The 24,951-nt window shown below is 41.3% G+C and overlaps 1 protein-coding gene across 1 annotated transcript in view; it reads right to left on the bottom strand.

Annotated features, from left to right (window-relative positions):
- Nucleotides 1-24,951, bottom strand: part of HDGFL3 (HDGF like 3) — a 73,868-nt gene that overhangs the window by 10,953 nt on the left and 37,964 nt on the right. The window contains exons 2-5 of the mRNA XM_032341970.1: nucleotides 12,467-12,543; nucleotides 6,866-7,004; nucleotides 6,371-6,529; nucleotides 2,474-2,620 (exon numbers count right to left, since the gene is read on the bottom strand). Of these exons, the coding sequence (XP_032197861.1) occupies nucleotides 2,474-2,620; nucleotides 6,371-6,529; nucleotides 6,866-7,004; nucleotides 12,467-12,543 (522 nt within the window). The remainder of the gene's footprint in view (nucleotides 1-2,473; nucleotides 2,621-6,370; nucleotides 6,530-6,865; nucleotides 7,005-12,466; nucleotides 12,544-24,951) is intronic.

Here is a 24,951-nt window from a genome sequence, read left to right as displayed (position 1 = left end):
GGCCGGTGACCTGGAGGCAAAGTCAGGAGGGAAGGTGGCTAGTGCCTTTAAATGCTGCACAGATAAAATAAAAACTAACGACGACCCTGACCCTGCATCTGGCAACAAGAGGGCCGCCATGGACCTTTACAAGAGCAATTTCCGTCCATGGGGACGAAGCAACACGAGCGCCTGGAGGAAGGCAGGAGCGGGTGAGGGACCGGACACTGGAGGCAAGAAACTCAATCTGGAAGTTTAGAAATGAAGAGAAGAGCGGAGAGAGTAGGATATGTGGGGGAAGGGATGCCTAACACTGTTTCTAGGCAGAGGGAAAAGAAGATAAAGGTCCAGGGTGACAGGTGATCACAGACCGGGTGGGGCCTTGGAGAAAGGAGGAGGAGACGCAACTCTGGGCCCTGGGAACAGACAGGCACAGAATAATGCGTCTCAGACTTCCAGGTGCATGTGAGTCACCTGGGGCTTAGTTAAAATGGTTCGCAGAGCCTGGGGTCGGGCCTGGGATTCTGCATCTCTAACAGGCCTGCAGGCGACACGGATGCTACCTGCCCACCGACCACACTCTGAGCAATACGGGTGGAGATCGCCGCTTCCTCTGGCACAGACGTGCAGACAGAAGGGAGTTCATAAAGGGAGACGAGCTGTGAGGCTTCTGCTGCATGCCCACTGAAGCCAGCTGCGGTGAAGACGGCGGGCGCGATAAAGAGAAAATCAAACGAGTCAGGTACTCCGGCCTTTGGGGACTGTTAACAGGACTGTTCCCAGGAGCACTACTCGCAAAGGTAACGACAGAGGACTCGTTACTGGGAAGAGGTCAAGGGAAGAATGATACAGAGGACAGAGTAAAGCTGAGTGGCTAAGAGGGATGAGCAAACAATGAGAATCACAACTGGGGAGTGACTCTGGAAAACGGCACGAGGGAGCTGTTGAGAGGTCAACTGTACTGACAAGAACGCCCAGCACTCAGCTGAAACCAGAACCTCACAGAACAACAATAACAATGTATTCTGCGGAGTACTGTTTCAACATGATTTACCACTGTCCCATTTGTCTTCACAGAGAAAAGACTAACAGAAAATGACCAGGGGCAAAATGTGCCTTCGCTAACACTTTAAAGTTGATAGGGGTTAACAGAAGTTAAGATCGAAGACACCCACATGGCCAAAAGACACATGAAAAAATGCCCACCACCTCTCATCCGGGGAAACACGCATCAAAACCACAGTGAGCTATCACTTCGGACCTGTCAGAACGGCTGGAATCCAAAAGTAAGAGGTAACGAGTGCTGGCAAGGATGTGGAAAAATGGAAACTGTGGCGCACTGCTGGAGGGAGTGCTTACAGACCGGTGCGGCCACTGTGGAAAATAGCAGGGAGGGCCCTCAAAAGGTGAGAAATACTGGCAATTCCACTCGTGAGCATTTATCTGAAGAAAATGAAAACACCAATGTCAAGAGATCCATACACTGCTCTGTCCACCGTGGCACTATCTACAGCAGCCACGGTACGGAAGCAGCCCACGCGTCCAGCAACAGGGAAATTGATAAAGAGATGGTGTCCGTGTACAATGGACGGTTACTGAGCTGTAAAAGGAATGGGAGCTCGCCATCTGTGACAACGTGGACAGACCTAGAGGGTGCCATGTTAAGTGAAACAAGTCAGACAAAGAGACAAATACCACCTGATTTCATTCGTCCGTGGAATCTACAAAACAAAACTCCGAGTCGCAGATACAGGAGACAGACTTTGATTACCACCAGCGAGCGGAGTGGGTGAGATGGTGAACCAGGTGAAGGCGACAGAGAGGTACTGACTTCCATCACACAACAAGTCAGTCACAGGGGTGCAAGGCCAGCATGGGGAACGGAGACGGTAATGTTGGTGTAACTGGCTATGATGACGGATGGGAGCCAGACTATCACAGCGAGCATTTAGTACCGTCGGTCAGTGTGGGCTCACTGTTGTGTACCTCAAAGTCATACGCTATTGTACGCCACCTTAAGACAGAGTTAACAAAATTTAAAGTGGACAAGTCTTCCCCTTCCATACTTCAAGTACCAGTCTTCACGTGTTATTGGAATACTTAAACATTTAAAGGCCCCCTGGGGACATTAGAGTACAAACTCCTAGGAAAGAAGGTGTAGTATGAAATCCCCTATTGTGCATGTGCCGTCTTATAATAAAAGAGATACAATTATACAATTTTAAGGTGGCATTTCATGATTTCAATATTGCTCACCTTCCTTTTTAAAAGACTATCAAGTTGAGACCTGTTCCTAGGGTCCAAACCGTAAGGCAGGCGTAGACCTCCGCCCTCTTGTGCTCTGAATCATATGTACCCAAGAGCAGTGTGGGACCCCCAGAGGCTGCCGGCCCCCTGCGTCCACTCATTTATGGGGACAGGGCTTGCCGGCGGCGGCTCCGAAGCAGCCGGTCTTCTAGGTGAGAAGAAGCGCGAGACCACGCGCCGTCCTTACCCCTTCACTGGTTTTCTGCAAGTCTGAAGTCGTGTTCCTTGTGTCATTGCCGGCGTCTCCGCCCTCAGAGCTGCTTTTGTTTTCCTCTTCTTTGCAGTCCTTGTCATCTTCATCTCCTGGAGATTTCCGGGACTGTTTAGAGGATTTCTAAACGTTTGGACAAGTTAAAAATTATAGTCAAAAGCACAACTCCAATGCACAAGTGTAGGTAAGAAACACAGAAGTGGCTGACTTACATCCAATCAGGGAACTCGCTACAGGACATACCAGCACCACAGTGCGGTGTGCCGAGGCTGGGCCAGGTGACCTGGGACACACCGTGTCACCTCACTGGGCCTCAGTGTAACCAGCTGGAAAAGGAGGTACAGGTGCACTCGATGACCTGTTTATTCTTTCCAGCAGTGCAATGGTAAAAGCAGAAAAGAAAGATTCATGTCCCCGGGGCACTGCCAAAGGATGAATGATGGCCAGATGGACAGCCCGGCGCCACCTTTGGGGGCTCCTGGGCTAGAAGGCTTCCCCGAATTTCACAGCAGAAACTCAGGTCTCAGGAGAGTGAGCTGAACTAGCTAAGACAATAGATGAATATTCATTTTAGGACACCTGTTGAAGCTGCCTGGTTAAGAGCAGAAAACATTTATATCACCATGTGATAGAAACTAACTTTAATCTTTTTAAATTACGGATGATTATTGAAGAGCCTGAGGGAACCAGCCCTTTTCTCTTATCACCTTGCCTTTGAAATCAAGATGAACTCTAAGGAAGATGAAAATACAGTTCTAGTTTACAGCCAGAGCTGTTTTGCAGAATGCATTAAAATGATCAAAAGCCGGCCCTGCTGTGCACCTTTAAGAAAGTTTTTACTTTTTTTTTTTTTTTTTTACCATCTCACTAACATGTCCTCTCCAGAATTTTAAGAATCTTTAAGCACACAGCAAATAAGAGCTGAGGCAAAACTGATTTAGCCATGTCACTTTCAGTCTTCCAGAAATAATTAGCAAATTGGAGCTTCCTCAGACAATCAATATTTTAAACCCAACTTCCAAAGAGAAAATATCTTCTAGCTACGTGATGGAGCATATAATTACACTGCTTCTATTTTACTTAACTGAAACCACCAACTAAGCCCAAATGTCAGTTTAAATTGAGGTCATCTTTACTTTTTACAGGAAGGAAAAGCAGAGATTTAATAATCCAAATGTGGAGTGTCTACAGGTAAAGCTAAGATCAAGTCTGACAATACAGAAAGCAAACCACTTTTTGTTTCCCTAGTAAATACAGTATAGTTACTGAAACGTAGTAACTGCTTTAGGTAGTAATTCTCAAGTAATGATTTCTGGCCTACAGTTCTTCGAGGTAGTAACACACAACTCCCTAAAGTTCACAATGCTTACCAACGATCCTAACAAGCAACCCCACTGTGGATCTGTAAGTGCTATCGTTCGGCACACGGACCAGAATTAGGGCAGTACAGAAGTTCTGCTCAAGGGTCACATTCAGTACTCGAAGAAATCTGGCTGCCCAGCTAGACTTGGTAACGCTGCAAAGCTGTCAGCAAACTCAGATCACGGCAATTCTTGTAATTCCGGGGAAGGACCCTCCAAATGTTTCAGCACTATAGTCTTGAATTGGTTGGGGGTCCAACTCTTGCCACCTTTGTTTCTTTAACTAAGATGACTAGTGGGTTAGCATCATCACCAATGTTGTGAGGCTCTCTGACCTGCCCTACTTTATACAGTAAATAATGTGTGTGTAAAATATTCTGACCAGCATCTGTCATGGCTCAGATAGGAATCATTCATCTACTTACTGCCAAAGAGACAGACACATAACTTCCTTCAAATCTGCTTGCTGACTGAGATGCAGTTAAAAGTTTGTGAACCACTGGTTTTCAGTGGCAAAGGAAGATACTCAACCTTAAGAAGAAGGTATAAAAAAAGATAGCCATACTCAACAAAAAGGAAACATTTGGGAAGCCAAGGGGAAAGGAGATTGTCAGGAAAGTGCTTCTCTACATGTGGTTCCCAGATCAGCAGCATCAGCCTTAACTGAAAATTTAATTCTCAGACCCGCATACCCAAGACCTACTCAAACAGAAATTTAGGCAGTGGCTTAGTAATGTGTGTTTTTAATAAGCCCTCCAGGTAATTCTGATGCGTGTACAATTTTGAGAACCACTGTGCTAAGTTTCTCAGTCAATACTAAAAATTAAAAATCATTTATGCGCTTCCAAAATTTTTGTGTTTGTGCATAATTTATCTCGACAATAAATAAAATGGTAAAAAATCAAATTTAAAAATCATGGTTCTTGAGTGATCATGGAATTTGTGATCTTTGGAAGAAAAAGAAAAGATGATTCCTTAATTTAAAATAGGTAAACCTTAGTAAGTAAAGTATGTCTTTACCCCTTCACTGCTTTAAAATTATATACCCACATCAGGTCTGAGCCCCATGACTTCTGGTCTTCACAATGAATGAGGAAATAATGACACCGAAAAGCCGCATATCTACACTAACAAATGGCTCAGATACCTCAGGTAGCTTACATAATTTAGAAGGGTACAACACATCACACAGCTCAGCAGGCAATCGTAAATTTAAAATATCAACTGAATTGGGTATTTAAGTGAAATCCAAAATACTAAAAAACAAACAAACAAACAAACAAAACAAAACCATCTTTAAAAAATGCGATGAAAGATACAGTCTGACAAGGAAAATTCTAATTATTTTGTTGTGATTTGCAAACTTTATCCCCATTCAAGGCAGATACCATGTTTCTCATTAGGTACGCAGGAAGTAAGACGTGATCATACAATTCCACCTGTATGCTAGCTGGGGGGACTTTATAGATGGTAAAATAAAATGCTGATAATCCAATCAGCTCCTGGTACTTGGTTTTTAAGGAGCTGCCTAAGTCTGGCCAGCCACTAAATACCAGAATCTAAAGGGAAATAATTTATCCAAGTAGTCAATCATGTGAAAGAACAATTATAGTGAAACCTGTACCAATCTCTGCTCTTCAAAGATGTATTTATCTTGCTTTCAGTTTCTAAAGGTGAACAATTTTTACAATCTCATAGTTTGTTCAACTGCATGTCTAAATTACTGTATGAAAAACCTAGACTTTCAGTGTGTATATCTAAGATCATGTCATTCCTCTGTTTAAAGCCTTCAATAAACTATCATTACATTGGGAAAAAATCCAAATTCTTTCAAAGGCTCAATCACTGAGCCTCTGCCTGCCTCTCTCCCTCTTGGTCACGATGTTCCAACGATGCTCGTCCTCCTTCAATTCAGGACACGTCAGACACTTTCTGCCTCAGATTTTAGCTGCTCTGCCCCACCCAACCCTCCTCTTCTGCTCTTTCTTCAGGCCTTGGCATGAACTCTGCCTCTTCAGAAAAGCCTGGCCACTCTATCTGAACTACATGCTCTTCCCACTCACTGCCTTCAGACCCCCTCATAATTTATAGTTATTATTTGCACAGTCTTTAAAGCAGAAAGACAGGTTAGGAGTAAATCATTCTCTTTGCATAGACTTGTTGTGAATGGTACCGGGTCTCCTATATTCCTAAATTCTTCCAAGTTCATCTGGAGGTTCCTATAGGAGGCACACCTACTCTTGTACACCTGATACACACATTACTAACTAAAACACACATTACTAACAGTCCTTCTCTGAGAAGCGGTATTTTCAGTGCCAGATCAGCCCTGAAGATGCCCTCACGTCTAAGGTTACCTGTCCTATCCCCCTTGGCTATCTTACTGTCTCTGGAGGCAGAGGTCCACAGAGCTAGGATACTTCCCTGCATCCAAGGAATGAATTAAGAATCATCTAAAACCTTAAAGAACATGCATATAACATTAATAACAATGGAAAAGGTTCTCATTCACCTTTGAAGTGTAGGACTTTTTCCGTTTTGAGCCTGCTTTTTCATTCTTTCTTTTGCCTTTTCCATCTTCTTCTACTCGATCGCCTTCCTCCTCACTGCTCGCATCTGCAGTGTTCCCGCCTTCTCCCTCAGTTTCTGAGGAGCTCTGCTGCTGAATTGCCTAAGAAATAGCAAGATATTGGCTAATTACATTTTTGAAAAAAATAGTAAAGAATACTGACTGTGAAAAGAATCATTCTATTTTAACCTGAAAAGGTTCAGCTTACTTTTAAGATTTTCAAAATAAAGGACTGTCAATTTCAATTTTTCCATGACCACTTGACTTGAACCCTCTTAGGTAACAGAATTTATTTAATCCAAAACGTTACTGGAGCTAAAAAGAATTCTGATTTCAAATAGACGGAGGGTAACTACCAGTACAAAGGACATGTAAGAAAGACCCCAAAGAGAGTTAAAAACCAAAGAAATGAGATCTAACAATGAAGCAAATCATTACCTGGTACCCAGTAAACTTCACTCCTGGGTTATTCTCTATTTCCCACAATCCTTCATTAAATCCTTTCCGCTTGTTTGACTTTCCAAACTTGTCTTTGTATTCCTTATATGGAAAAAGGTCTTTCGGACCTAAAAATGCACTGTAGAGATAGATTAGAAATAACATTGATACTTTGACCTTCAAATACAAACTATTTTTAATATCAATATCAACTAAGGTGTCACAGTATATTTCAGTAAACAAATTAAAAGTATAAACCCTCTGAGTTGGGTACATATCATAAAACAGTTTACATTTAAATATATAAATATATAAGGTGCCTGAGTGGCTCAGTCGGTTAAGTGTCTGACTTCAGCTCAGGTCATGATCTCAGAGTCCTGGGATCGAGCCCCATATTGGGTTCTTACACTCAGCAGGGAGTCTGCTTCCTCCTCACTCTCTTTCTCTCTCTCTCTCTGTGGCACCCCCCGCCCCTGGCTCGTACTCTTGCTCTCTCTCTAATAAATACAATCTTAAAAAGTTTATAAATATACTTCTAGGCAGAAAAAAAGGGCCGGCTATATAGGCCAGCAATTCTAGACCATGTAACTTGGATTTTACTTTTAAATTAGCAATTTATTTTTTGTTTTAAAACTTTCAGTTACACACGTAATTTTAAAGATGTCCAATGTTGACCACTTATGTCATCACCTTAAACTAAGACTTATTTATGTTAATCCTCCATAGGTAAGGGTTTTATGAGATTTACAGTAAAAATACAAACACTGGTTTTAAAAAGTGACTTTAACTCTATATATCACATTAGTATATTTATTCACTATTATTTCGATAAATTAAAAAATCATTTCAGTGATTAATGAGGCACAAACAAAAAAATCAGATGTAGCAAACATAGAATGTTATGCAATTTAAGCTTTTTAAAAAAAAATTAACTTATTTGACAGACAGAGATCACAAGCAGGCAGAGAGGCAGGCAGAGAGCAGAGGAAGCAGGCTCCCTGCTGAGCAAAGAGCCAGATGGGGGGCTCGATCCCAGGATCCTGGGGTCATGATCCAAGCTGAAAACAGAGGTTTTAACCCACTGAGCCACCCAGGTGCCCCTTAAGCTTTATCCTAATTTAATCATAACCAGAAAAAGAAAAGGAGTTCGGACAAATCCTGGGGCCGGCTAAGAGACCTGAGCATTCAGACCAGAGTCTGCAGTATCACCAGCAGCATATCAAGCTGGTGAATGAGACGGGAGAGGCCCACATCCTGGCGGGACACCCAAGAAGCTTACATTTCAAACTGAGATTCCAAGACCCTTCCGTCCGACAGACTGGACCGAACACCCGTGAAGGGTCAGGCCCTGCTGCCGTGCCGTGGATTCTGTGGGGACAAGCGGATGGGCACCTCTGCGCTCAGAGGGCACATGTGCTAGGAGGGCGAGCAGGGTTTGGACAGACACAGGGAGCAGAAAGCACAGTACCGTGTGCCAACATAAAGAATGCAGAGAAGGGGGATGGCCAGGCTGGGGGTGCCATGTGGTCGCTCCAGAGACATGGATCGCAGAAGGCCTCCCTGGCCCGGGAGGTGAGGAAGCAGGCTGGGCAGTGTTCCGGGGACAGGGGCACATTTAAGAAAGAGTGAGTACGACAGGCCCCGAGGGTGGGAATGCCGACTGTGCCGAGGAAATGAAGAGGCCGGCGTGGCTAGAGTGAGAGGAGGGCCGAGAGGGGACCGGCCGGGGGCACAGAGTACGTGGGGCCTTGAAGGCCGCTATCAAGGCTCAGAGTCAGATGAGCAACCATGAAAGGTCTGTGAAGACACGTGACGATTTGTGTTTTAATAGCATCACTCTGGCTGCTGAGCTGAAAAGAGACCGAAGAAGTGGGCACTAGGGTAGAAGCAGGGGGACCCATCGGCCCCCGGAGTGATGACAGTGACTCGGGCCAGGGTGTGCGGGGTGCAGTGGCCGAGGGGCTGCTGGATTCTGAACTCGTGCCCGTGAAAGAGCCGACGTGACTGTTACTGGGCTGGAGATGCCATGTGAGAGAAAGGAAGGAGGTGAGGCTGTCTCCAGGGTGCCAGGCTGGGAAACGAGACCAGAGTGGCATGTACCGAACTGAAGGACTTTTGAGAGAACAAGACTTGAAGGTGAAAAGCTCAGTTTGAGATGTTAAGTTTGAAACCCTGGTTTGACATCCAAGTGAGGAGGTCAAGTCGGCAGCTGGAGACGTGATTCTGGAACTCAGAGGAAAGGTCTGAGCTGGAGATATCAAAGCTCTGAGAGGTGTGGTAACAGTGTACTGTCGATCTTTATCAATGCCATTTTCTGGGCCATCTTCTCGGGTGCCCTCCCTCATCAGGAGCTTTGTACTATCGCTTGATGCCATCTCTCAATAAACTTTGTTGCCCACCAGAATATATATATATTTTATATATACATCTATGTGTATGTGTGTATGTATGTATGTATGTATGTGTACACACACACACACACACACACACACACACTCCATTTTCTGACTGGGTCTTAGTACTGATTTCCGCATTACCTAGCTGATCAAAAACTTTAATTTGACAAAAATATCTGGGGAAGTTTTCTTACCCCAACCACCAAAACTCCCTTGACCAATTTTAATTGCTTGGTCAACATGATTCTATCTCACTGAATCCAGACATAACTTATTAGGTTGCTGGACATTTTAATCAAAGTCATGTCACAGTCTTGTGTGACAAATGGAACATGAGAAAAGAAATGGACTTTAGGTATGTCCGTCTGACTTTCTGAGAAGTCTGTCAGGCCTTATTCCACTACGGTTTTGACCTTCCTCCAGCAACGGACTCCCAGTGTAGGAATTAGCTGTGGGCGAGGCAGCAGAGGGCCCATGAGCTGCTGCTGCTAACCAGAGCCTGCTTGTGCTCTTCTGAGGCAGGGCTCATGGGTCCAGTAGCCATCACAGCTGTGGCCACAAACAAGAGCCCTGAAGGAACTGTCTTAAAACAACGTATTTTTGACACACAACCTCGTTTTCTCCTAGATTACAGAAAGATAATTCCGCACATCAAATTTTCTCCCAACTGGTTAGCGACCCCACAGGCTTCACAAGTCTTAAAGTATGGGCCAGGAAACAAAAGCGTTCACAGGTCCATGTTCTGCGAATGGTTTCCCTCCAGGCTAACGCACCTTGAGAAGTGTCCGAACTAAACCTGCTGGGCTGTTACACGAGGGAGACTGGGGGCTGCGACGACCTATCTGACTGGGCACCAGAATAAATTCAAGGTGATGTTCTGAGGAAACCTCTAGTGTGCTTGGGGGTGCTCCTCTGGCTGACCAGCACACAGCTTTCTTGTGAAGTTCCTCACCTTTCCTATACTTTTCCCTCTTTCTTTTATGTCTTTTTAATTTAATTTCAACCCACAGTGATTATTTTAAACACTGACCATTGGCAGGCACCGTGCCCACGGGAGTAAGCCACCCCACGCCCTCTCCGCCTCCGCAGAGAGGCTGAACACTGGCTATGGGCCAGGCATACAGCCACAGGCTCGGGGCACCTAATACCCAATACACAGTCTGCTGAAACTTGAACTCACAGCTGGTTTTGTGAAGTTCATTTTCCTCTAGACGTTTAAGAATCTACCTCTGGATGATCAAACCAGCAAAAAACTCACATATGGATTGTTTGATACTTCTCCTTGGTAGCAGAACCACGTTCACTGAACTGAGGCCTGGAATGATGCCACTGGCTTCCATTAGGGATGCTGTAAAAAACAGCGCTGTGAAACCCTTCACACTGTTCACTGGAATGATCCTATTACATTCACCAGCAATACACCAGGTGGCAAGCTCCTAGTTCTACAGTGCATTAAGGAATGCCTAGAAAATGTTTACTAAGTAAATAAAAGTGACCACATAATGTCAGTAAATGGTTGATTTGTCCTATATGGTGGAAATGTGATAATCTTTTTTATTAAAGCCTGCCTGGTCCCAGGGATACGATACAATCGTTTGGAAATAGGTCCTAGAGAAAAAGCACAGTAATGGTATAGATGTAAACTGGAGACAGGAATGGAGCAAAGAGAAAAATATGTGTCATAAAGCCCTTTGTACTTATTATAGGTAAAACATTAATCTCTAAACTTTCTAGCAACCTCTATGGAAGAAAACATGGTAATGGTGCATAGTATGTATGCAGTGTCTTTTTTTTTTTTAAAGATTATATTTATTTATTTGACACACAGAGATCACAGGTAGGCAGAGAGGCAGGCAGAGAAAGAGGGGGAAGCATGTCCTCACTGAGCAGGGAGCCCAGTGTGGGGCTCGATCCCAGGACCCTGAGATCATGACCTGAGCCAAAGGCAGACGCCTAACGACTGAGCCACCCAGGAGCCCCTACACAGTGTTTTTTAGATAAAAACAAAAGAAAATAAAACCAACTTTCTGAAAGAAACAAAACTATGTCTCACATGAAGCCAAGAAATAAATATGTCTTAAGGGCCTTCAGTCTCCTAACTAGCTCTCTTTCTTTTTTATTTTTGTTTTAATTTTTTTTAAATATTTTATTTATTTTTATTGAGAGGGAGAGAGGGAGCATGAATTCAGGGAGGGACAGAGGGAGATGGAGAGAGAGAATCTCTAGCAGACTCCACGGTGAGCACGGAGCCCAATGCAGGGCTCGATCTCATGACCCTGAGATCATGACCCAGCTGAAATCAAGTCAGACGCTCAACCAATGAGCCACCCAGGCACCCCGTCGCTAGCTCTTTCCAGATAAGAATGAAGATGTCAGAAAGGCACAGACCGCAAGCTAAGAAGTTCACGCCTGACTCTACTACTTCAAATGAACACAAGGGAGGGCCCTGAACCTGACGACTGTAAGAGACAGTGTTTAGCTTTCCCCCACATCTGCAGTTCCTACTCAATTATGTCCTTGCTCTGACGGACCACAAACATTTCCATTGTGTCAAGACTGTCAACCGTCTCCTAGTATCTACTGTCTTCTTTCTTTTTATTAATGGATTACTCCTTCCAATTATTTCCCCATTAAGAGTTGCCCTGCTGGTGGCCGATTTCCCAATTCCTGACAGTAACACGTGGCCACGTGACCCAGTCTGTGCCACTGCACTGAATGCAAGTGTATGTGATATATGCAACTTTGTCATTTCCTTACAAAGAAGTTACCTGTTCTTCATGTTCTCTCTTTTCCCCTTCCCTCTACCTGTAAGATGCACAGATGCTGCCAAGCCCTGTTTCGTTTGTTTGCTTTTAAATAAGCAGACAGGGGGCGCCTGGGTGGCTCAGTAGGTTGAGGCCTCTGCCTTTGGCTCAGGTCATGATCCCAGGGTACTGGGATCGAGCCCCGCGTCGGGCTCTCTGCTCAGCAGGGAGCCTGCTTCCTCCTCTCTCTCTGCCTGCCTCTCTGCCTACTTGTAATCTCCGTCTGTCAAATAAATAAATAAAATCTTTTAAAAAAATAAAGAAAAATACATTATTAACCTTGGTAATTTTATATAATTGTGATCCTTTTAATAACATATAAAATGTCATAGAACAGGTATAAGATCATAATTTAGTAGAAATTAGAGTTGCTGAAGCTTTAAGTTGTTTTGTTGACTTACGTTTCATGGGTGCCAAAAAAGAAGATAGGATACTTGTTTGCTGGGGGCTTCACAGCTCCCTCTGGGAGTTCATCAATCTGTTAAAAATAAACTTAGTTATTAAATATTCAGTGAAATCATGTAAAATAGCATAAGCATGATATAAACATTGTTTTGATAATTTCAAAATAAAATTATTCTAATCAAAATCCCAATAGTTTTTCTTTTTTGAATCTTACAAATGATTCCAAAGTTCCTACTTGGCCCACCATGTGGAGAGTAACACTGTAAATTGATTATAACCATTATAATACATAACCAGGAGCCAAAACGACTCATCTCCTTTGACTCGACAGAACTGCTGCTGGGAATCTGTCCCAGAGAAATAGTTAAAAAGAGTAGTATTAAGAACAAAAAATCCAAAAGATGCATCTTCTGGAGATGACAGTGAATTTTTACACACACACACACCCCCACACCCCCAGAAACATGTGCTGTAAGATAAAGAATTATTATAAAAATTAACTCATGAAATATATTGTCATTAAAAATTATCATCTCTTGCCTGGGCTTTTGCAAGTCTCTCTTACCACCCATTTAAGCTAGAATCACCTTTTTAAATTTCATTTTATTTTTTACGTAGTCTCCACCCCAGCGAGGTGCCCAATAAGGAGCTTAAACTCAAGACCCTGAGATCAGGACCTGAGTTGAGATCAAGAGTCTGATGCCCAACTGACTGAGCCACTCTGGAGCCCTCCTCTTTATTTTTATTTTTAAATATTTTATTTATTTGTCAGAGGGACAGACTGAGAGACAGCAAGCAAGCACAAGCAGGGGCAGCGACAGGCAGAGGGAGAAGCAGGCTCCCCACTGAGCAAGGAGCCCAACACAGGACACGATCCCAAGACCCTGGAATCAGAACCTGAGCCAAATGCAGATGCTTAACCGACTGAGCCACCCAGGTGTCCCTAGAAACCTTTTTAAAACAGATATTTGATTATCTCACTGTCTTGCTTCAAATCCTTCTATAACTTTTCATTGCTTATAACATTCTTAGCTGTGCATATGAAACCTCTGGAACTTTAAAAAAAATATATTTCGGGGGTGCCTGGTGGTTCAGTTAAGCCTCTCCCTTTGGCTCAGGTCATGATCTCAGGGTCCTGGGTTCGAGGCCCACATTGAGCTCTCCTCCCGCGGCCTGCCTGCAGCTCCTCCTGCTTGTGCTCTCTAATAAATCAATAAAACCTTAAAATATACATATTGCATACACACACACACACATACACACACACACACACACGCTTCAGTCCTCCCCCAGGGACTTACTGATTCCTACAAATAGCCGGGTTTGAGGTCCTCTAGTAAGATAAAGTTAAAACCCTTCAGCTATTATATTCTTATACATCCATAATTCCTTACAGTGTGTCAGGAAATGGTCCTTGCCTCACAAATCTCCATCCGCAGCCCCAGCTTTGCCTCTGAACTCCTATGACTCGGACAGGATTACACAAACCTGCAGGCAGGAGACTGCCGAGGTCTACAAACCACTTCCATTCACAGGTCCTCCAAGCAGCTCAAGCTGAAGGAAGCCTATGAAGAGGAGAAGGGGCCCAACTGCAGTTCAGAGAGCAAGAGGCAGGGCGTGGGGCCTGGTCCCCCGAGGAGCTGTGCAGGCCCCCTCACTCACACATGGCCTGGGGAGGACACCAGCACATGCTCACCCGGAACCGGAGGAAGCTGTGTCAGAACAGACACCGTGTGTGTGGAGGAAAGGGGAACTTCGAGTCTAGAACATGTAAAGTCCTGCTTCTGATTTAAACTGCGACATCAAAGGTATCACCTCATCTCTTGGGGCCTTGACTTTCACATCTATAAAATGAGGTGGTTGCACTTGGTGACCTCTCGATTTCCTTCAAGTTCTGAAATACCATGGCTTGTCTAAAACGGTACTAACCTCCCTTGAATCTGTTTTTCTTAATCTTGATTATTGGTATAATCTGTTACTAAGAAATAAACCTTCATCTTTTTTTTTTTTTTTAAGATTTTATTTATTTATTTGACAGATCACCAGCAGGCAGAGAGGAAGGCAGAGAGAGAGAGAGAGAGGAGGAAGCAGGCTTCCTGCTGAGCAGAGAGCCCGATGCCGGGTTTGATCCCAGGACCCTGGGATCATGACCTGAGCCGAAGGCAGAGGCTTTAACCCACTGAGCCACCCAGGCGCCCCGAAACCTTCATCTTTTTATTATCTCCTCAAGCCCCATATTCAGTTTGTCATCTAATTCTCCCAGATCAGCTCCGGAAATGTCTCTCAAATTGATCACCACTCCCATTAGTAAATTTAGTTCCCTGAACAAGCTCTCATGATCTTTCAACAAGGCCGCTATAGTGCTCTAAGTATCTCCTTGTCTCCAGGCTTCCCCCCCATCCCACACCGTTACATTCAATACTGCCCTACAAAGACAGTTTAAAATGAATTAATTTATTATTTATTAATTATAATAATATATATTATAGACTATATATTATATAATTATAATATATATTATAATTTTAAAATTATTATTATTAATATAATTCACTAAACATTCAATAATACATGTGTGTGGCAATATATGATAAAAACCATAATTTTATGGGGCATCTGCATGGCTCAGTGGGTTAAAGCCTCTGCCTTTGACTCAGGTCATGATCTCAGGGTCCTGGGATCGAGCCCCGCATCAGGCTCTCTGCTCAGCAGGGAGCCTGCTTCCCCCTCTCTCTCTCTGCCTTCCTCTCTGCCTACTTGTGATCTCTCTGTCAAATAAATACATAAAATCTTTTTTTAAAAAAAACACAAAATTTTCCATCTTAACTATGTTTAAATGTATAGTTCAGTAGTAACAATATTCATTGTTGTGACATAGATCTCCAGAAAGTGAATAACTGTATTTTTAATGGACCAAAAAATGGAACTTAAAATGGAAGTACATGTTAAATATGCGGTGGGCATACTGTTTTGTCACTCTTATAAAAAAAACTGAAAGTATACAATTTAAAAAGAAATCTTTTAAAACCTTCTTTCCAACAAAAATACAACTTTTGGTTAAACTCTTCTTTTGCTATAATGTTACATAAGTAGCATCTACTGCAGAGGTTGCAAAGTGATGGCCCTTGGGCCATTTTTGGCCTGAAAATAAATTTTGTTTGGCTCATACAGAGTTTTTTGCTTTTTAACTGAATTAGTTACCAACACTTTAAAATGGGAAGATTCACATTGAAATCCACGTTAATAGCTTCTGTCAAAAAAATATAAAAGACGTGGATAAGCAAGAATTCCCACAAGGCGACAGTTTGCGAACATTTTCAACGGTTGCCACCTTTAGACAAAGTATGTGCCCTCAAGTGTGTTTGTTACATGCCCACCGCTTTCTAGATAATGTAAATGCTTGTGTTCCTTATTTATATTGTTAACCTGGCCCCTTGGAATATTTGAGTCTGTGTCCCTGTAATAAATACTGTCAAAAATAGCATAGCTGGCCTTACCACCAGGAAGCTGTTACTCACTGCATTTTATTGAGAATCTTTGTTTTTAACTCTTTTGAAAATTAAGATGTTGGCAATTCTGGAGTAACAAGTTGTTCAAGTAGATACATCTTCCTGAACTAATTAAAAAATGTACCTCCCAGGCACTCTTTTTTGGCTCCCATAGTGAACGGCAAGTGGCTACAGGACTTTATCTTCAGAGTTTGTTTTTCTCTGTTTCTGTTTTCCTGACTTTGTACTTTGTTATTTTTGCTTTTGTTTCTGGTTCTTGGCTATGTTTGGTTTTGATTTTGGTCTGTACACAGCCAAATGTTATGCCCTATTACAGGATGATGGTGACCTCTTGCCTTTCGGAATGACATGGCAAAAAACAATCTGGTGTATTAGTCTTTCCGTTTGCAGAAGAATGTCTGGCTTCTATTAGAAAGAAGAAAAGCCCTTTGGAGACCTAGATCAGTGAATGTGTGTGCTCTGTGCCTCCTTTAACCTGGACCTGAACCTGTAGACCTGAAGCCACAAGCTCTCTGTGTTTGTACTTGACAATACAAACCCCTCCTTTTGTGATTTTGAAACATTTTTCTACCCAGAAAATGGTCTTAACAAATTATATATAATTTTCTTAAAATAAAAGAGCTCTTTTTATTGGTTTGCAGATACTAATATGACTTACAAAAATGTGATATAATGGAAAAATAAATAAAAATACACATATCACATAAACATAAGGTTTCTTTATATTATATTCATATATAATATGAAGGAATATAAAACCTAAGAATCCTCAGGAGAAAAAGAAGTGAATGTACAGTATGTTCAATATGGTAGCCTTATTGTTCTTTATTCATTTGTCTGCTTTGATCATTAGAGAGACACTCAGGGATGTCAGTTAGAGACCAAGCCTCTACCCCTTGAAGTCTACAGGTCTACAGCCCTATGGGAGGAAGGCAACCTCTTATTTCCTAGAAAACCCAAGAGTTTCATCCGTGGACCTTCACCCTTAGTGTTTCCTGGGGACTCACTAGAAATGCTAGTTCTCATTCCAGAATCCTAACCAACTGACTTAGACACCTTGGGAGTTAAGCCCAAGAATCGAATCAATGTTTTAAGAAGACTCCAGCTGATTCTCAATTACACTGTAAGATGTTCCAGCCTCTTGCTGTGGTTCCTGCGGGTGGACTGCCTTCATTTCTTGTGATTAATATGTCTCACTTTTTCTGCAGGACTTTTGCACTGAGACTGCAAAAATGCACCAATGCAGGATTGTTTTCCTAATGCTTTAAAATGTATAAAATGTCAACATTTCTGTTTTTTATTAAAGGAGTACTGTATTATGTTCAATGTGGTGACCATCTAAGAAAAAAATCCTTCTCACAGAAACTGATAGGTCAGAGGCATCTATATAAAAAATCCAAATTTAAGTAATCAAAGTGAACAAATCAGACTGGTGATAATTTTGGTGTAAAAACAACTTTGTGTGGATCTAATCATTGTAGAATGTGATATAAGCAAATGTTTTATTTTCTTAAGTAAAATTTGGGTTGGTTTCCTAATGAAGACACTAATTACATTGGAACTTCTTAAACAGGTCTATTGATATCAAGCTAATATTACTTCCATATGATGTTAAAGATTAAGGAAAACGTAAATGAATTCTATTCCTGACAAGTTTTTCTATATCAATGGTAATATATTCTGTGGTATGTTAGATTAAACATAATTTCCAAAAGTTAACTTTAGGACACTGGACTAGTATCATATTGAATTAACGAATGGATAATCTTTGTATCCTTGAATAATTTCTAAATAAAATAAAATACTGAAACATTGGTAATGATGTGTAGTTTTAAAATATATAGAATGTGAACTTTTATATGTTGTGTGGTGACTATTTTTGCTAGTCTAAGGAGGCAGAGAAAGGATATGTGTGCTATGTTTGCCTGTGAGCATTGACGGTTTGTTAAAACACTTATATACGACAATAATCCCTCAAGTTATCTGACTCTCTGTGAAAAAGAGGTTAGTTACTTTGGTTAAATTGTAAATAATGGGGTGGTGTCTGGGTGGCTCAGTTGGTTAAGAGTCTGCCTTTGGCTCAGGTCATGGTCCCAGGGTCCTGGGATCGAGCCCCATGTCAGGTTCTTTGATCAGCAGGATTCTGCTTTTCTCTCTCCCCCTGCCTGCTGCTCCCCTGCTTGTGCTTTCTCTTTGTCAAATAAATAAATAAAATCTTTTTTAAAAATTATGAAAAAGGGGATTGAGACTACACTTAAAAACAATCATGGCACAGAAGTGTAACCAGGTAGGCAATGTAATGGGATGTGTTTTGCTTATTAATGGGAAAAGATTAGTTTTGTACTTGAGGTCAAGTATCTGGGTTGTTCCAGCATGTGGGAGAGGATTAAGAAGGCTAAAACCCAATATTCAAGGAATACTGAAAGCTACAGGTTTGTAGAAAGGAAAGTTTACTTGTGTTGGGACAGTATACTACAAATAGTCTAAAAATATGCAATGAAATATTAAAATGTTGCCAAAGCTGGTTCAGTTTGTTCTTCTTTTTAATTGAACTATAACTGACATACAATATCCTATTAGTTTCACATATACATCATATCAACACTGTTACATATTATGAAATGATCTCCACAGTAAGTCATCAACTGTCACCACACAAAGTGACCATAGTGACTCTCTACCTGGTGCTTTACATCTCATGACTTGTCACTAAGTTTGTAGCCTCAATCCTCTTCACCTATTTGCCTGCCCCACCTCCACCCCTCCCCACTCTCGTAACCAACAGTTTCCTCTATCTGTGAGTCTCTTCAATTTTATAAGTTTCTGGGTTTTATTCATTTGTTTTTTAGATTCCACATAAAAGTAGAATCATATGGTATTTGTCTTTCTCTGCCTGACTTATTTCACTTATCAAAAACCCTCCAGATCTACCCATGTTGTCACAAATGGCAATGGTTCACTTTTTATGGGCAAGTAATATTCTACCATATACATACACTGCATCTTCTTTACCCAATCACCTATTGACACACACACTTCCATATCTTGGCTATTCTAAATGATGCTACAATAAACAGGGATGCATAGATCTCTACAAATTGATATTTTCATTTTCTTTGGATAAATACCAGTGGAATTGCTGGATCGCACAGTATTTCTATTTTCAGTTTTTTGAGGAACCTCCTTGCTGTTTTCCTTAGTGACTGCACCAATTCACATTCTTACAACAGGGCATGAGTGGTCCCTCTTTTCTACATCCTTGCCAACACTGGTTATTTTGTCTTTTTGATATAACTGGCTCATTTTTTATTCTTATTCTTAAGATTAAAAAGGGTGAGCTTATAAATCCATTAATATCGAATATTTATTAAGATAAAGCAAGAAGTTGGCTTTCTCTGTTAAAATAACAAATTGGGTCTTGGAGTATCCTGTTCCTAACAAGATGTGGTAAAAAAACAGTATTCTCAGAATAACTCATGTAGCTAGCAGAGATGCTGTATTTCACTAGACTTCCTAGTGACTTCCTAGAATTTATACTGTCATATCCTTAAATTTGTTTTTAAACAAACAAAAGTTCCTTGCTAAAGAATTATGGTTCTTAAAACAAAAAACAAAAAAACTGGATTACCATCTTCCATGTTCACTTAAAACATTGTTTCTTTAAGTCATTATTCATTATTTTCAGAAATATAAGTTCCTATCTTAATCAAGGGATCAGATCTTCTCTGAGAACTCTCGTGATGCCGCTGAGATCAGAGTACTTCCAGGAAACAAATTCTGCTCAGGCCGTGGTGTAAGACCTGAAGCTCAGTACTGCCAGCCCTGCAAGTGATGAAAACAAGGCAACCACACTCTTCCGTGGGAGCCCCACTCTCTTGATACTCCGAAGCCCACCTCCCACTGCCCCGGTTGTTCACTCTACTCCTCAGTGCAACCCCCACATGGCACACGGTGTCCTCTTCCTCTCGGGTGGGAGTTCATGTAATTAATAAGCTGCGGCCTAGTTCGTCTGTGCGGTGATGTGTGTTGAGGCATTCCCGTAATCACACGGTGGGAATCCCTCTCTCACCAACAGGGTGAACAGGAGGGTATGAAAACCCTGGAACCAACATTAGGGGAATCTAATCAGGATACTAGGGGTCAGGGGTTCCACACTGGTAGCTTACTGGTTCCGTTCACTATAGTCCATGCAGCAGTCGGGGGTTGGGGTGCAGGGGTCCTAAGAGCCAGAAGGGCAGGCAAACATACTCAAGCTCCCTCCTTCAGCAATGCCTTTTCTTTCAGAAGTGCCCTTGGCCCATTCCCTTACTTTGTTCAAATCTCTGCTCATACACTACCTCATCAGAGAGACTTCCTTACAACCCAATTAAAAATAGCACCTCTCTGGGACACCTGGGTGGCTCAGTTGGTTAAGTGTCCACCTTCAAGGGTCTTGGGATCGAGTCCCACATCAGGCTTCTTGCTCGGCGGGGAGCCCGCTTCTCCCTCTGCTGCTGCTCTCACGGCCTGTACTCACTCGTACACGCTCTCACTCTCTCTCTCACAAATAAATAAATAAAATCTTAGAAGAATAAAAAAGAATATAATCTCTGTGCAGGGGAAACATGTTCTTTACACAGTAGCCCAAATGCCTAAAACAGTGCCTGATACATGCATAATAAATACTCCTTGAGGACCAAGGTTTCCTTATTGACTTAGGACATGAAGAAGCCTACACTCGCACATAGAGAAAATTAGTGATTCCAACTATGACGGGGAAAAGAAAGCATATCATGGAGCACTTTCAGTAACAGGTTACTAAGAAAAAACTATTCTGAGGTTATAGTATAAAGGAGTCTCTATGCTTAAGAAAAAAAAAATAGGAATGACAAGCAAACTTGTCTCTGAGTATGCCAATAAAGATCTGAGGGGCTAGCAGAAAAGAATAATGAAAAGAATAGAGAAAAAAAGACTATTTTAGGTATCAAAGTGTATACAATGAAGTTAAATTACAGAGGGGAAAAAAAAAACTTGTGATGTTATTCTAAAAATGGCTTTAGATAAAGAGTTCTACAAACGAGTTAACAGATTTACTGCAGGGTAAAATGAGAAAAGCACATTACAGAAAACAGAAATGTGCACAAGATAAAGGGGAAAGAATTCTTAAAATGTGGCTATATTTGGCTTGATAAACAGGTTATTCATAAATTTAATATTTGAAAATAACACTCTGTTAAAGAATCACAAGCATGACTATATGGAAATCGTTCCCAAAATAACAATTCAAAAAAATCTCTAGAAAAGCAGTCCCTAATAACTCTAAGTACGTAAAAACCATCACTTCTTAGTTGAAAAGAGCAATTTCATAGACATATTTTTTACTCCACAGAACTTTGAAAACTTTGACAATTTTATCTTTAAAAGAATTATAAGTGGGGTGCCTGGGTGGCTCAGTGGGTTGAGCCTCTGCCTTCAGCTCAGGTCATGATCCCACGGTCCTGGGATCGAACCCCACATCAGGCTCTCTGCTCAGCAGGGAGCCTGCTTACCCTCCTCTCTCTCTCTCTCTCTCTGCCTGCCTCTCTGCCTACTTGTGATCTCTCTCTCTGTCAAATAAATAAATAAAATCTTAAAAAAAAAAAGAATTATAAGTAATTTCGAGAGGTTGTGATATACTCAGAATGCAGGGCTTTTAACCTTGTGGTAGACTCTCTAGGGGGCAGGCTGGACAATTAACCGCAGACCTTCACTAGCACTGCTGATTCTGGAGACGGGGCATGTGCTGGGTATTAACTCATCCCTCTTCCTCATGGTACACCTTAGGGAAGGCCAGTCTGACAACTGGAAAAACTCGGGTTCCAAAAAGGAAGGGATTTGGTTTATGATTGTCATAGAAGATCTTCATTTAAGCCTCCAGGCCCTCTTTTTTTTTTTTTTTAAATTTCGGAAGTCACATTTTAAATTGAAATGTCTAAAAATTTGGCCTATTCCTTCAACTCTCCCTCAGTCCCCACAGTCTTCTAAGCAACTGTCCACATGGGTTCAATTTTGAAAAGGTATGAAATACACTTGTTTTTCAGGTTTCACTTTTACTGAGGTAAAAATTTATATATATAGTGAATTATACTGATCTTAAATGAATAAGAATTTGATACATCATAGACCCATATAATCCATCCTAATCAAGTATATAACATGAAGTCAGCTCAGAAAGCCTCCTCATCCTCCCTACCAGTTACTGCAGCCCACCAAAGACAACCACTTCCCAGATTTCTGTCACCAGAGATCAGTTTTTCCTGTTTCTAAACTTAAAATTTAAAAATAATAATAATAAAAATTTTAAAAAGGGAAGAAGTCTTTGTTATTGGCCTCTTCTACTTAATGTGTTTTTGTTGTTTTTTGTTTTTTAAGATTTATCTATTTATTTTCGAAAGAGAGAGTGTGAGAGAGAGTACAAGTACAAGGGAGAGGCAGAGGGAGAGCGAAACTCAAGTGGAATCCACACCAAGCTTGGACCCTAACAGCGGGCTTAATCCCATGACCTTGGGCTGAGATCATGACCTGAGCGGGAGCCAGCAGTTGCCTGCTTAACCAACTGCGCCACCCAGGTACCCATTTAATGCGTTTCTGAGATGACTTCGTATTATTTAAGTAGTTTGTTCTTTTATACTACCAAGTAGTCTTCCACTGTACCCATTCCCCTGGGGGTGTACTGATGGGACATTTGTATTGTTTCCAGGTTTGGCTATTGTGAATGAAACTGCTATACACATTATTGCACTTTTTTTTTTAATTATATGCTTTCAATTCTCTTGGATAAATACCCAGGAGCATGATTACAGGGTAAAGCCTAGGTAAATGTTTACCTGTGTAAGAAACTGCCAGACTATTTTCCGAAGTGGTTACTGTATCGTATTGTTCTTTCAAACAATATATGAGAGCTCTCCTTGCTCCCCATCCTGACCGACCCGGTTCGGCAGTACAGCCAGCCTTTCCAGTTTCAGCCATGCTGTTCGGTATGAAGCGAAATCTATCGTGATGATCTTTTAACACACCGAACTGCCACAATACTCTGTGCACTGATCCAAGAGAAATCAAAGCACATGACCACACAAAGATCTGTACGAGGAGGTACACAGCAGCTTCACTCACAAGAGCCTGGCCTGAAAGCAGCCAGGCCTTCACCAGCAGGAGAGTGGCCAAGGGAAATGCAGTGTCCTCATACACGGGAATAATATTCAACAATAAACAAGATGTCGTGATCATCATACAATAACATGGATGAATCTTAAAAACATGTTAAATGACAGAAGTCTTACCATAAAAGAATACTGCGTGATGCCATTTACATGATGTTCTAGAAAAGGAAAAGCTACTTTATGGTGAAAAAAATCTTAACATTGCTAACTTCGGGGACTTAGGGATTGGAAAGAAGCGTGGGAAAATTTTCTGGGACGATGGCAATACCCCATATGCTGATTGGGATTTGGGTTATGTAGGTGTATAAATATGTCACAATTCATCCTATGAAACACTTAAGACTTAGGCATTCACTGTGTATTAGTTTTCCTCAAAAAATGTAAATAAATGTTAAATTCCAGTTAATTATATGCATGCTGAAGTGTATGGAATGAAATTCTATGCAAATTAATTTAAAATACATAAAAAATAAAGTGGATTTATGGATAGAGAGAGAGATTGTTAGAAGGATAGAAGTGTGATAAAACCAACCTAGGAAAATGTTAACTGTAGGATCTAGGTTGTGGATATACAGTGTTCACTTTGTATTTTAACTTTTCTGTATTTTCAATATACTTTGGTAAAAATATGTAGAATGGAGATAATAGGAGGGTAGTAGACCAAGTTGGTTATATCCTTGTCTTTTTTTTTTTTTAAGATTTTATGTATTTATTTGACAGAGATCACAAGTAGGCAGATATACAGGCAGAGAGAGAAAGAGAGGGAAGCAGGCTCCCTGCTGAGCAGAGAGCCCGATGTGGGGCTCGATTCCAGGACCTTGGGATCATGACCCGAGCTGAAAGCAGAGGCTTTAACCCACTGAGTCACCCAGGTGCCCCATATATTCTTGTCTTTTAAGATAGAAAGTCAACAGACATTGTCTAGTCAATAAATTTGGATGAGAAAGGAAACTGTTGTACTTCATCATAAACAAAGGTTGATCTGTAAAACTGTACATAAAATACTTCAGCTAAAAACAATTCAAAAAGTAAAACCACCAAAATGTCAATTACAGAGACTATACCAATTACACCACCATATGTGAGTCCATATTCCTGTATCTTCACTAATAATGGGGATCTCAATTTGCTATGTGAAAAATGGTGTTTTAATTTGCCCTTTCTTAATTATAGAGGACGTTGGACACTTTTTCATATGTTGAGTTATCTGTTTTATGTTTTCTACAAGCTGCTTTTCCAAGTCCAATACTCATGCTTCTACTGGGTTATTGATCTGTAAAAGCTCATTTTGTGCATATCTATATCTCAGGCCTTTTCTTTTTTTTAGATTTTTAAAAAATTTATTCATTCAAGAGAGAGAATGAAAGAGATAGAGAGAAGGAGAGGGTCAGAAGGAGAAGCAGACTCACTGCTGAGTGAGTGAGTGCTTTTCTAAGTCCAATACTCATCCTTCTACTGCTGAAGGTAGTCACGTAACCAACTGAGCCACCCAGGTGCCCTCTCAGCCCTTTTTCTATCATACTCTACAAGTGTTTTTTATTCACTTATCATTTGTCTTGATTTCATCTGCAACACTTTTTTTTGGCCAGCAGAAATTCTTAATTTTTATATAGTAATATAGTAAAAGCTATTAATGTTTTTATTTAAGGCTTATGGGTCTGTATCTTGCCTAATAGGCCTTTCCTATTCCAAGACCACAAAAAAATTTTCTCATATTTTCCCCTGTATCACTTTTGTGGTTATACTGAATTATTTTCTTAAGCTAGAAATGTGCTCAACTTTAAGTGTGGGGAA

The sequence above is a fragment of the Mustela erminea genome, chromosome 5 (genome assembly GCF_009829155.1).
Source record: "Mustela erminea isolate mMusErm1 chromosome 5, mMusErm1.Pri, whole genome shotgun sequence".
Classification (NCBI taxonomy): domain Eukaryota; kingdom Metazoa; phylum Chordata; class Mammalia; order Carnivora; family Mustelidae; genus Mustela; species Mustela erminea.
The sequence above is the reverse complement of the archived record's forward strand: the minus strand, read 5'-3'. Positions and strand labels throughout refer to the sequence as shown.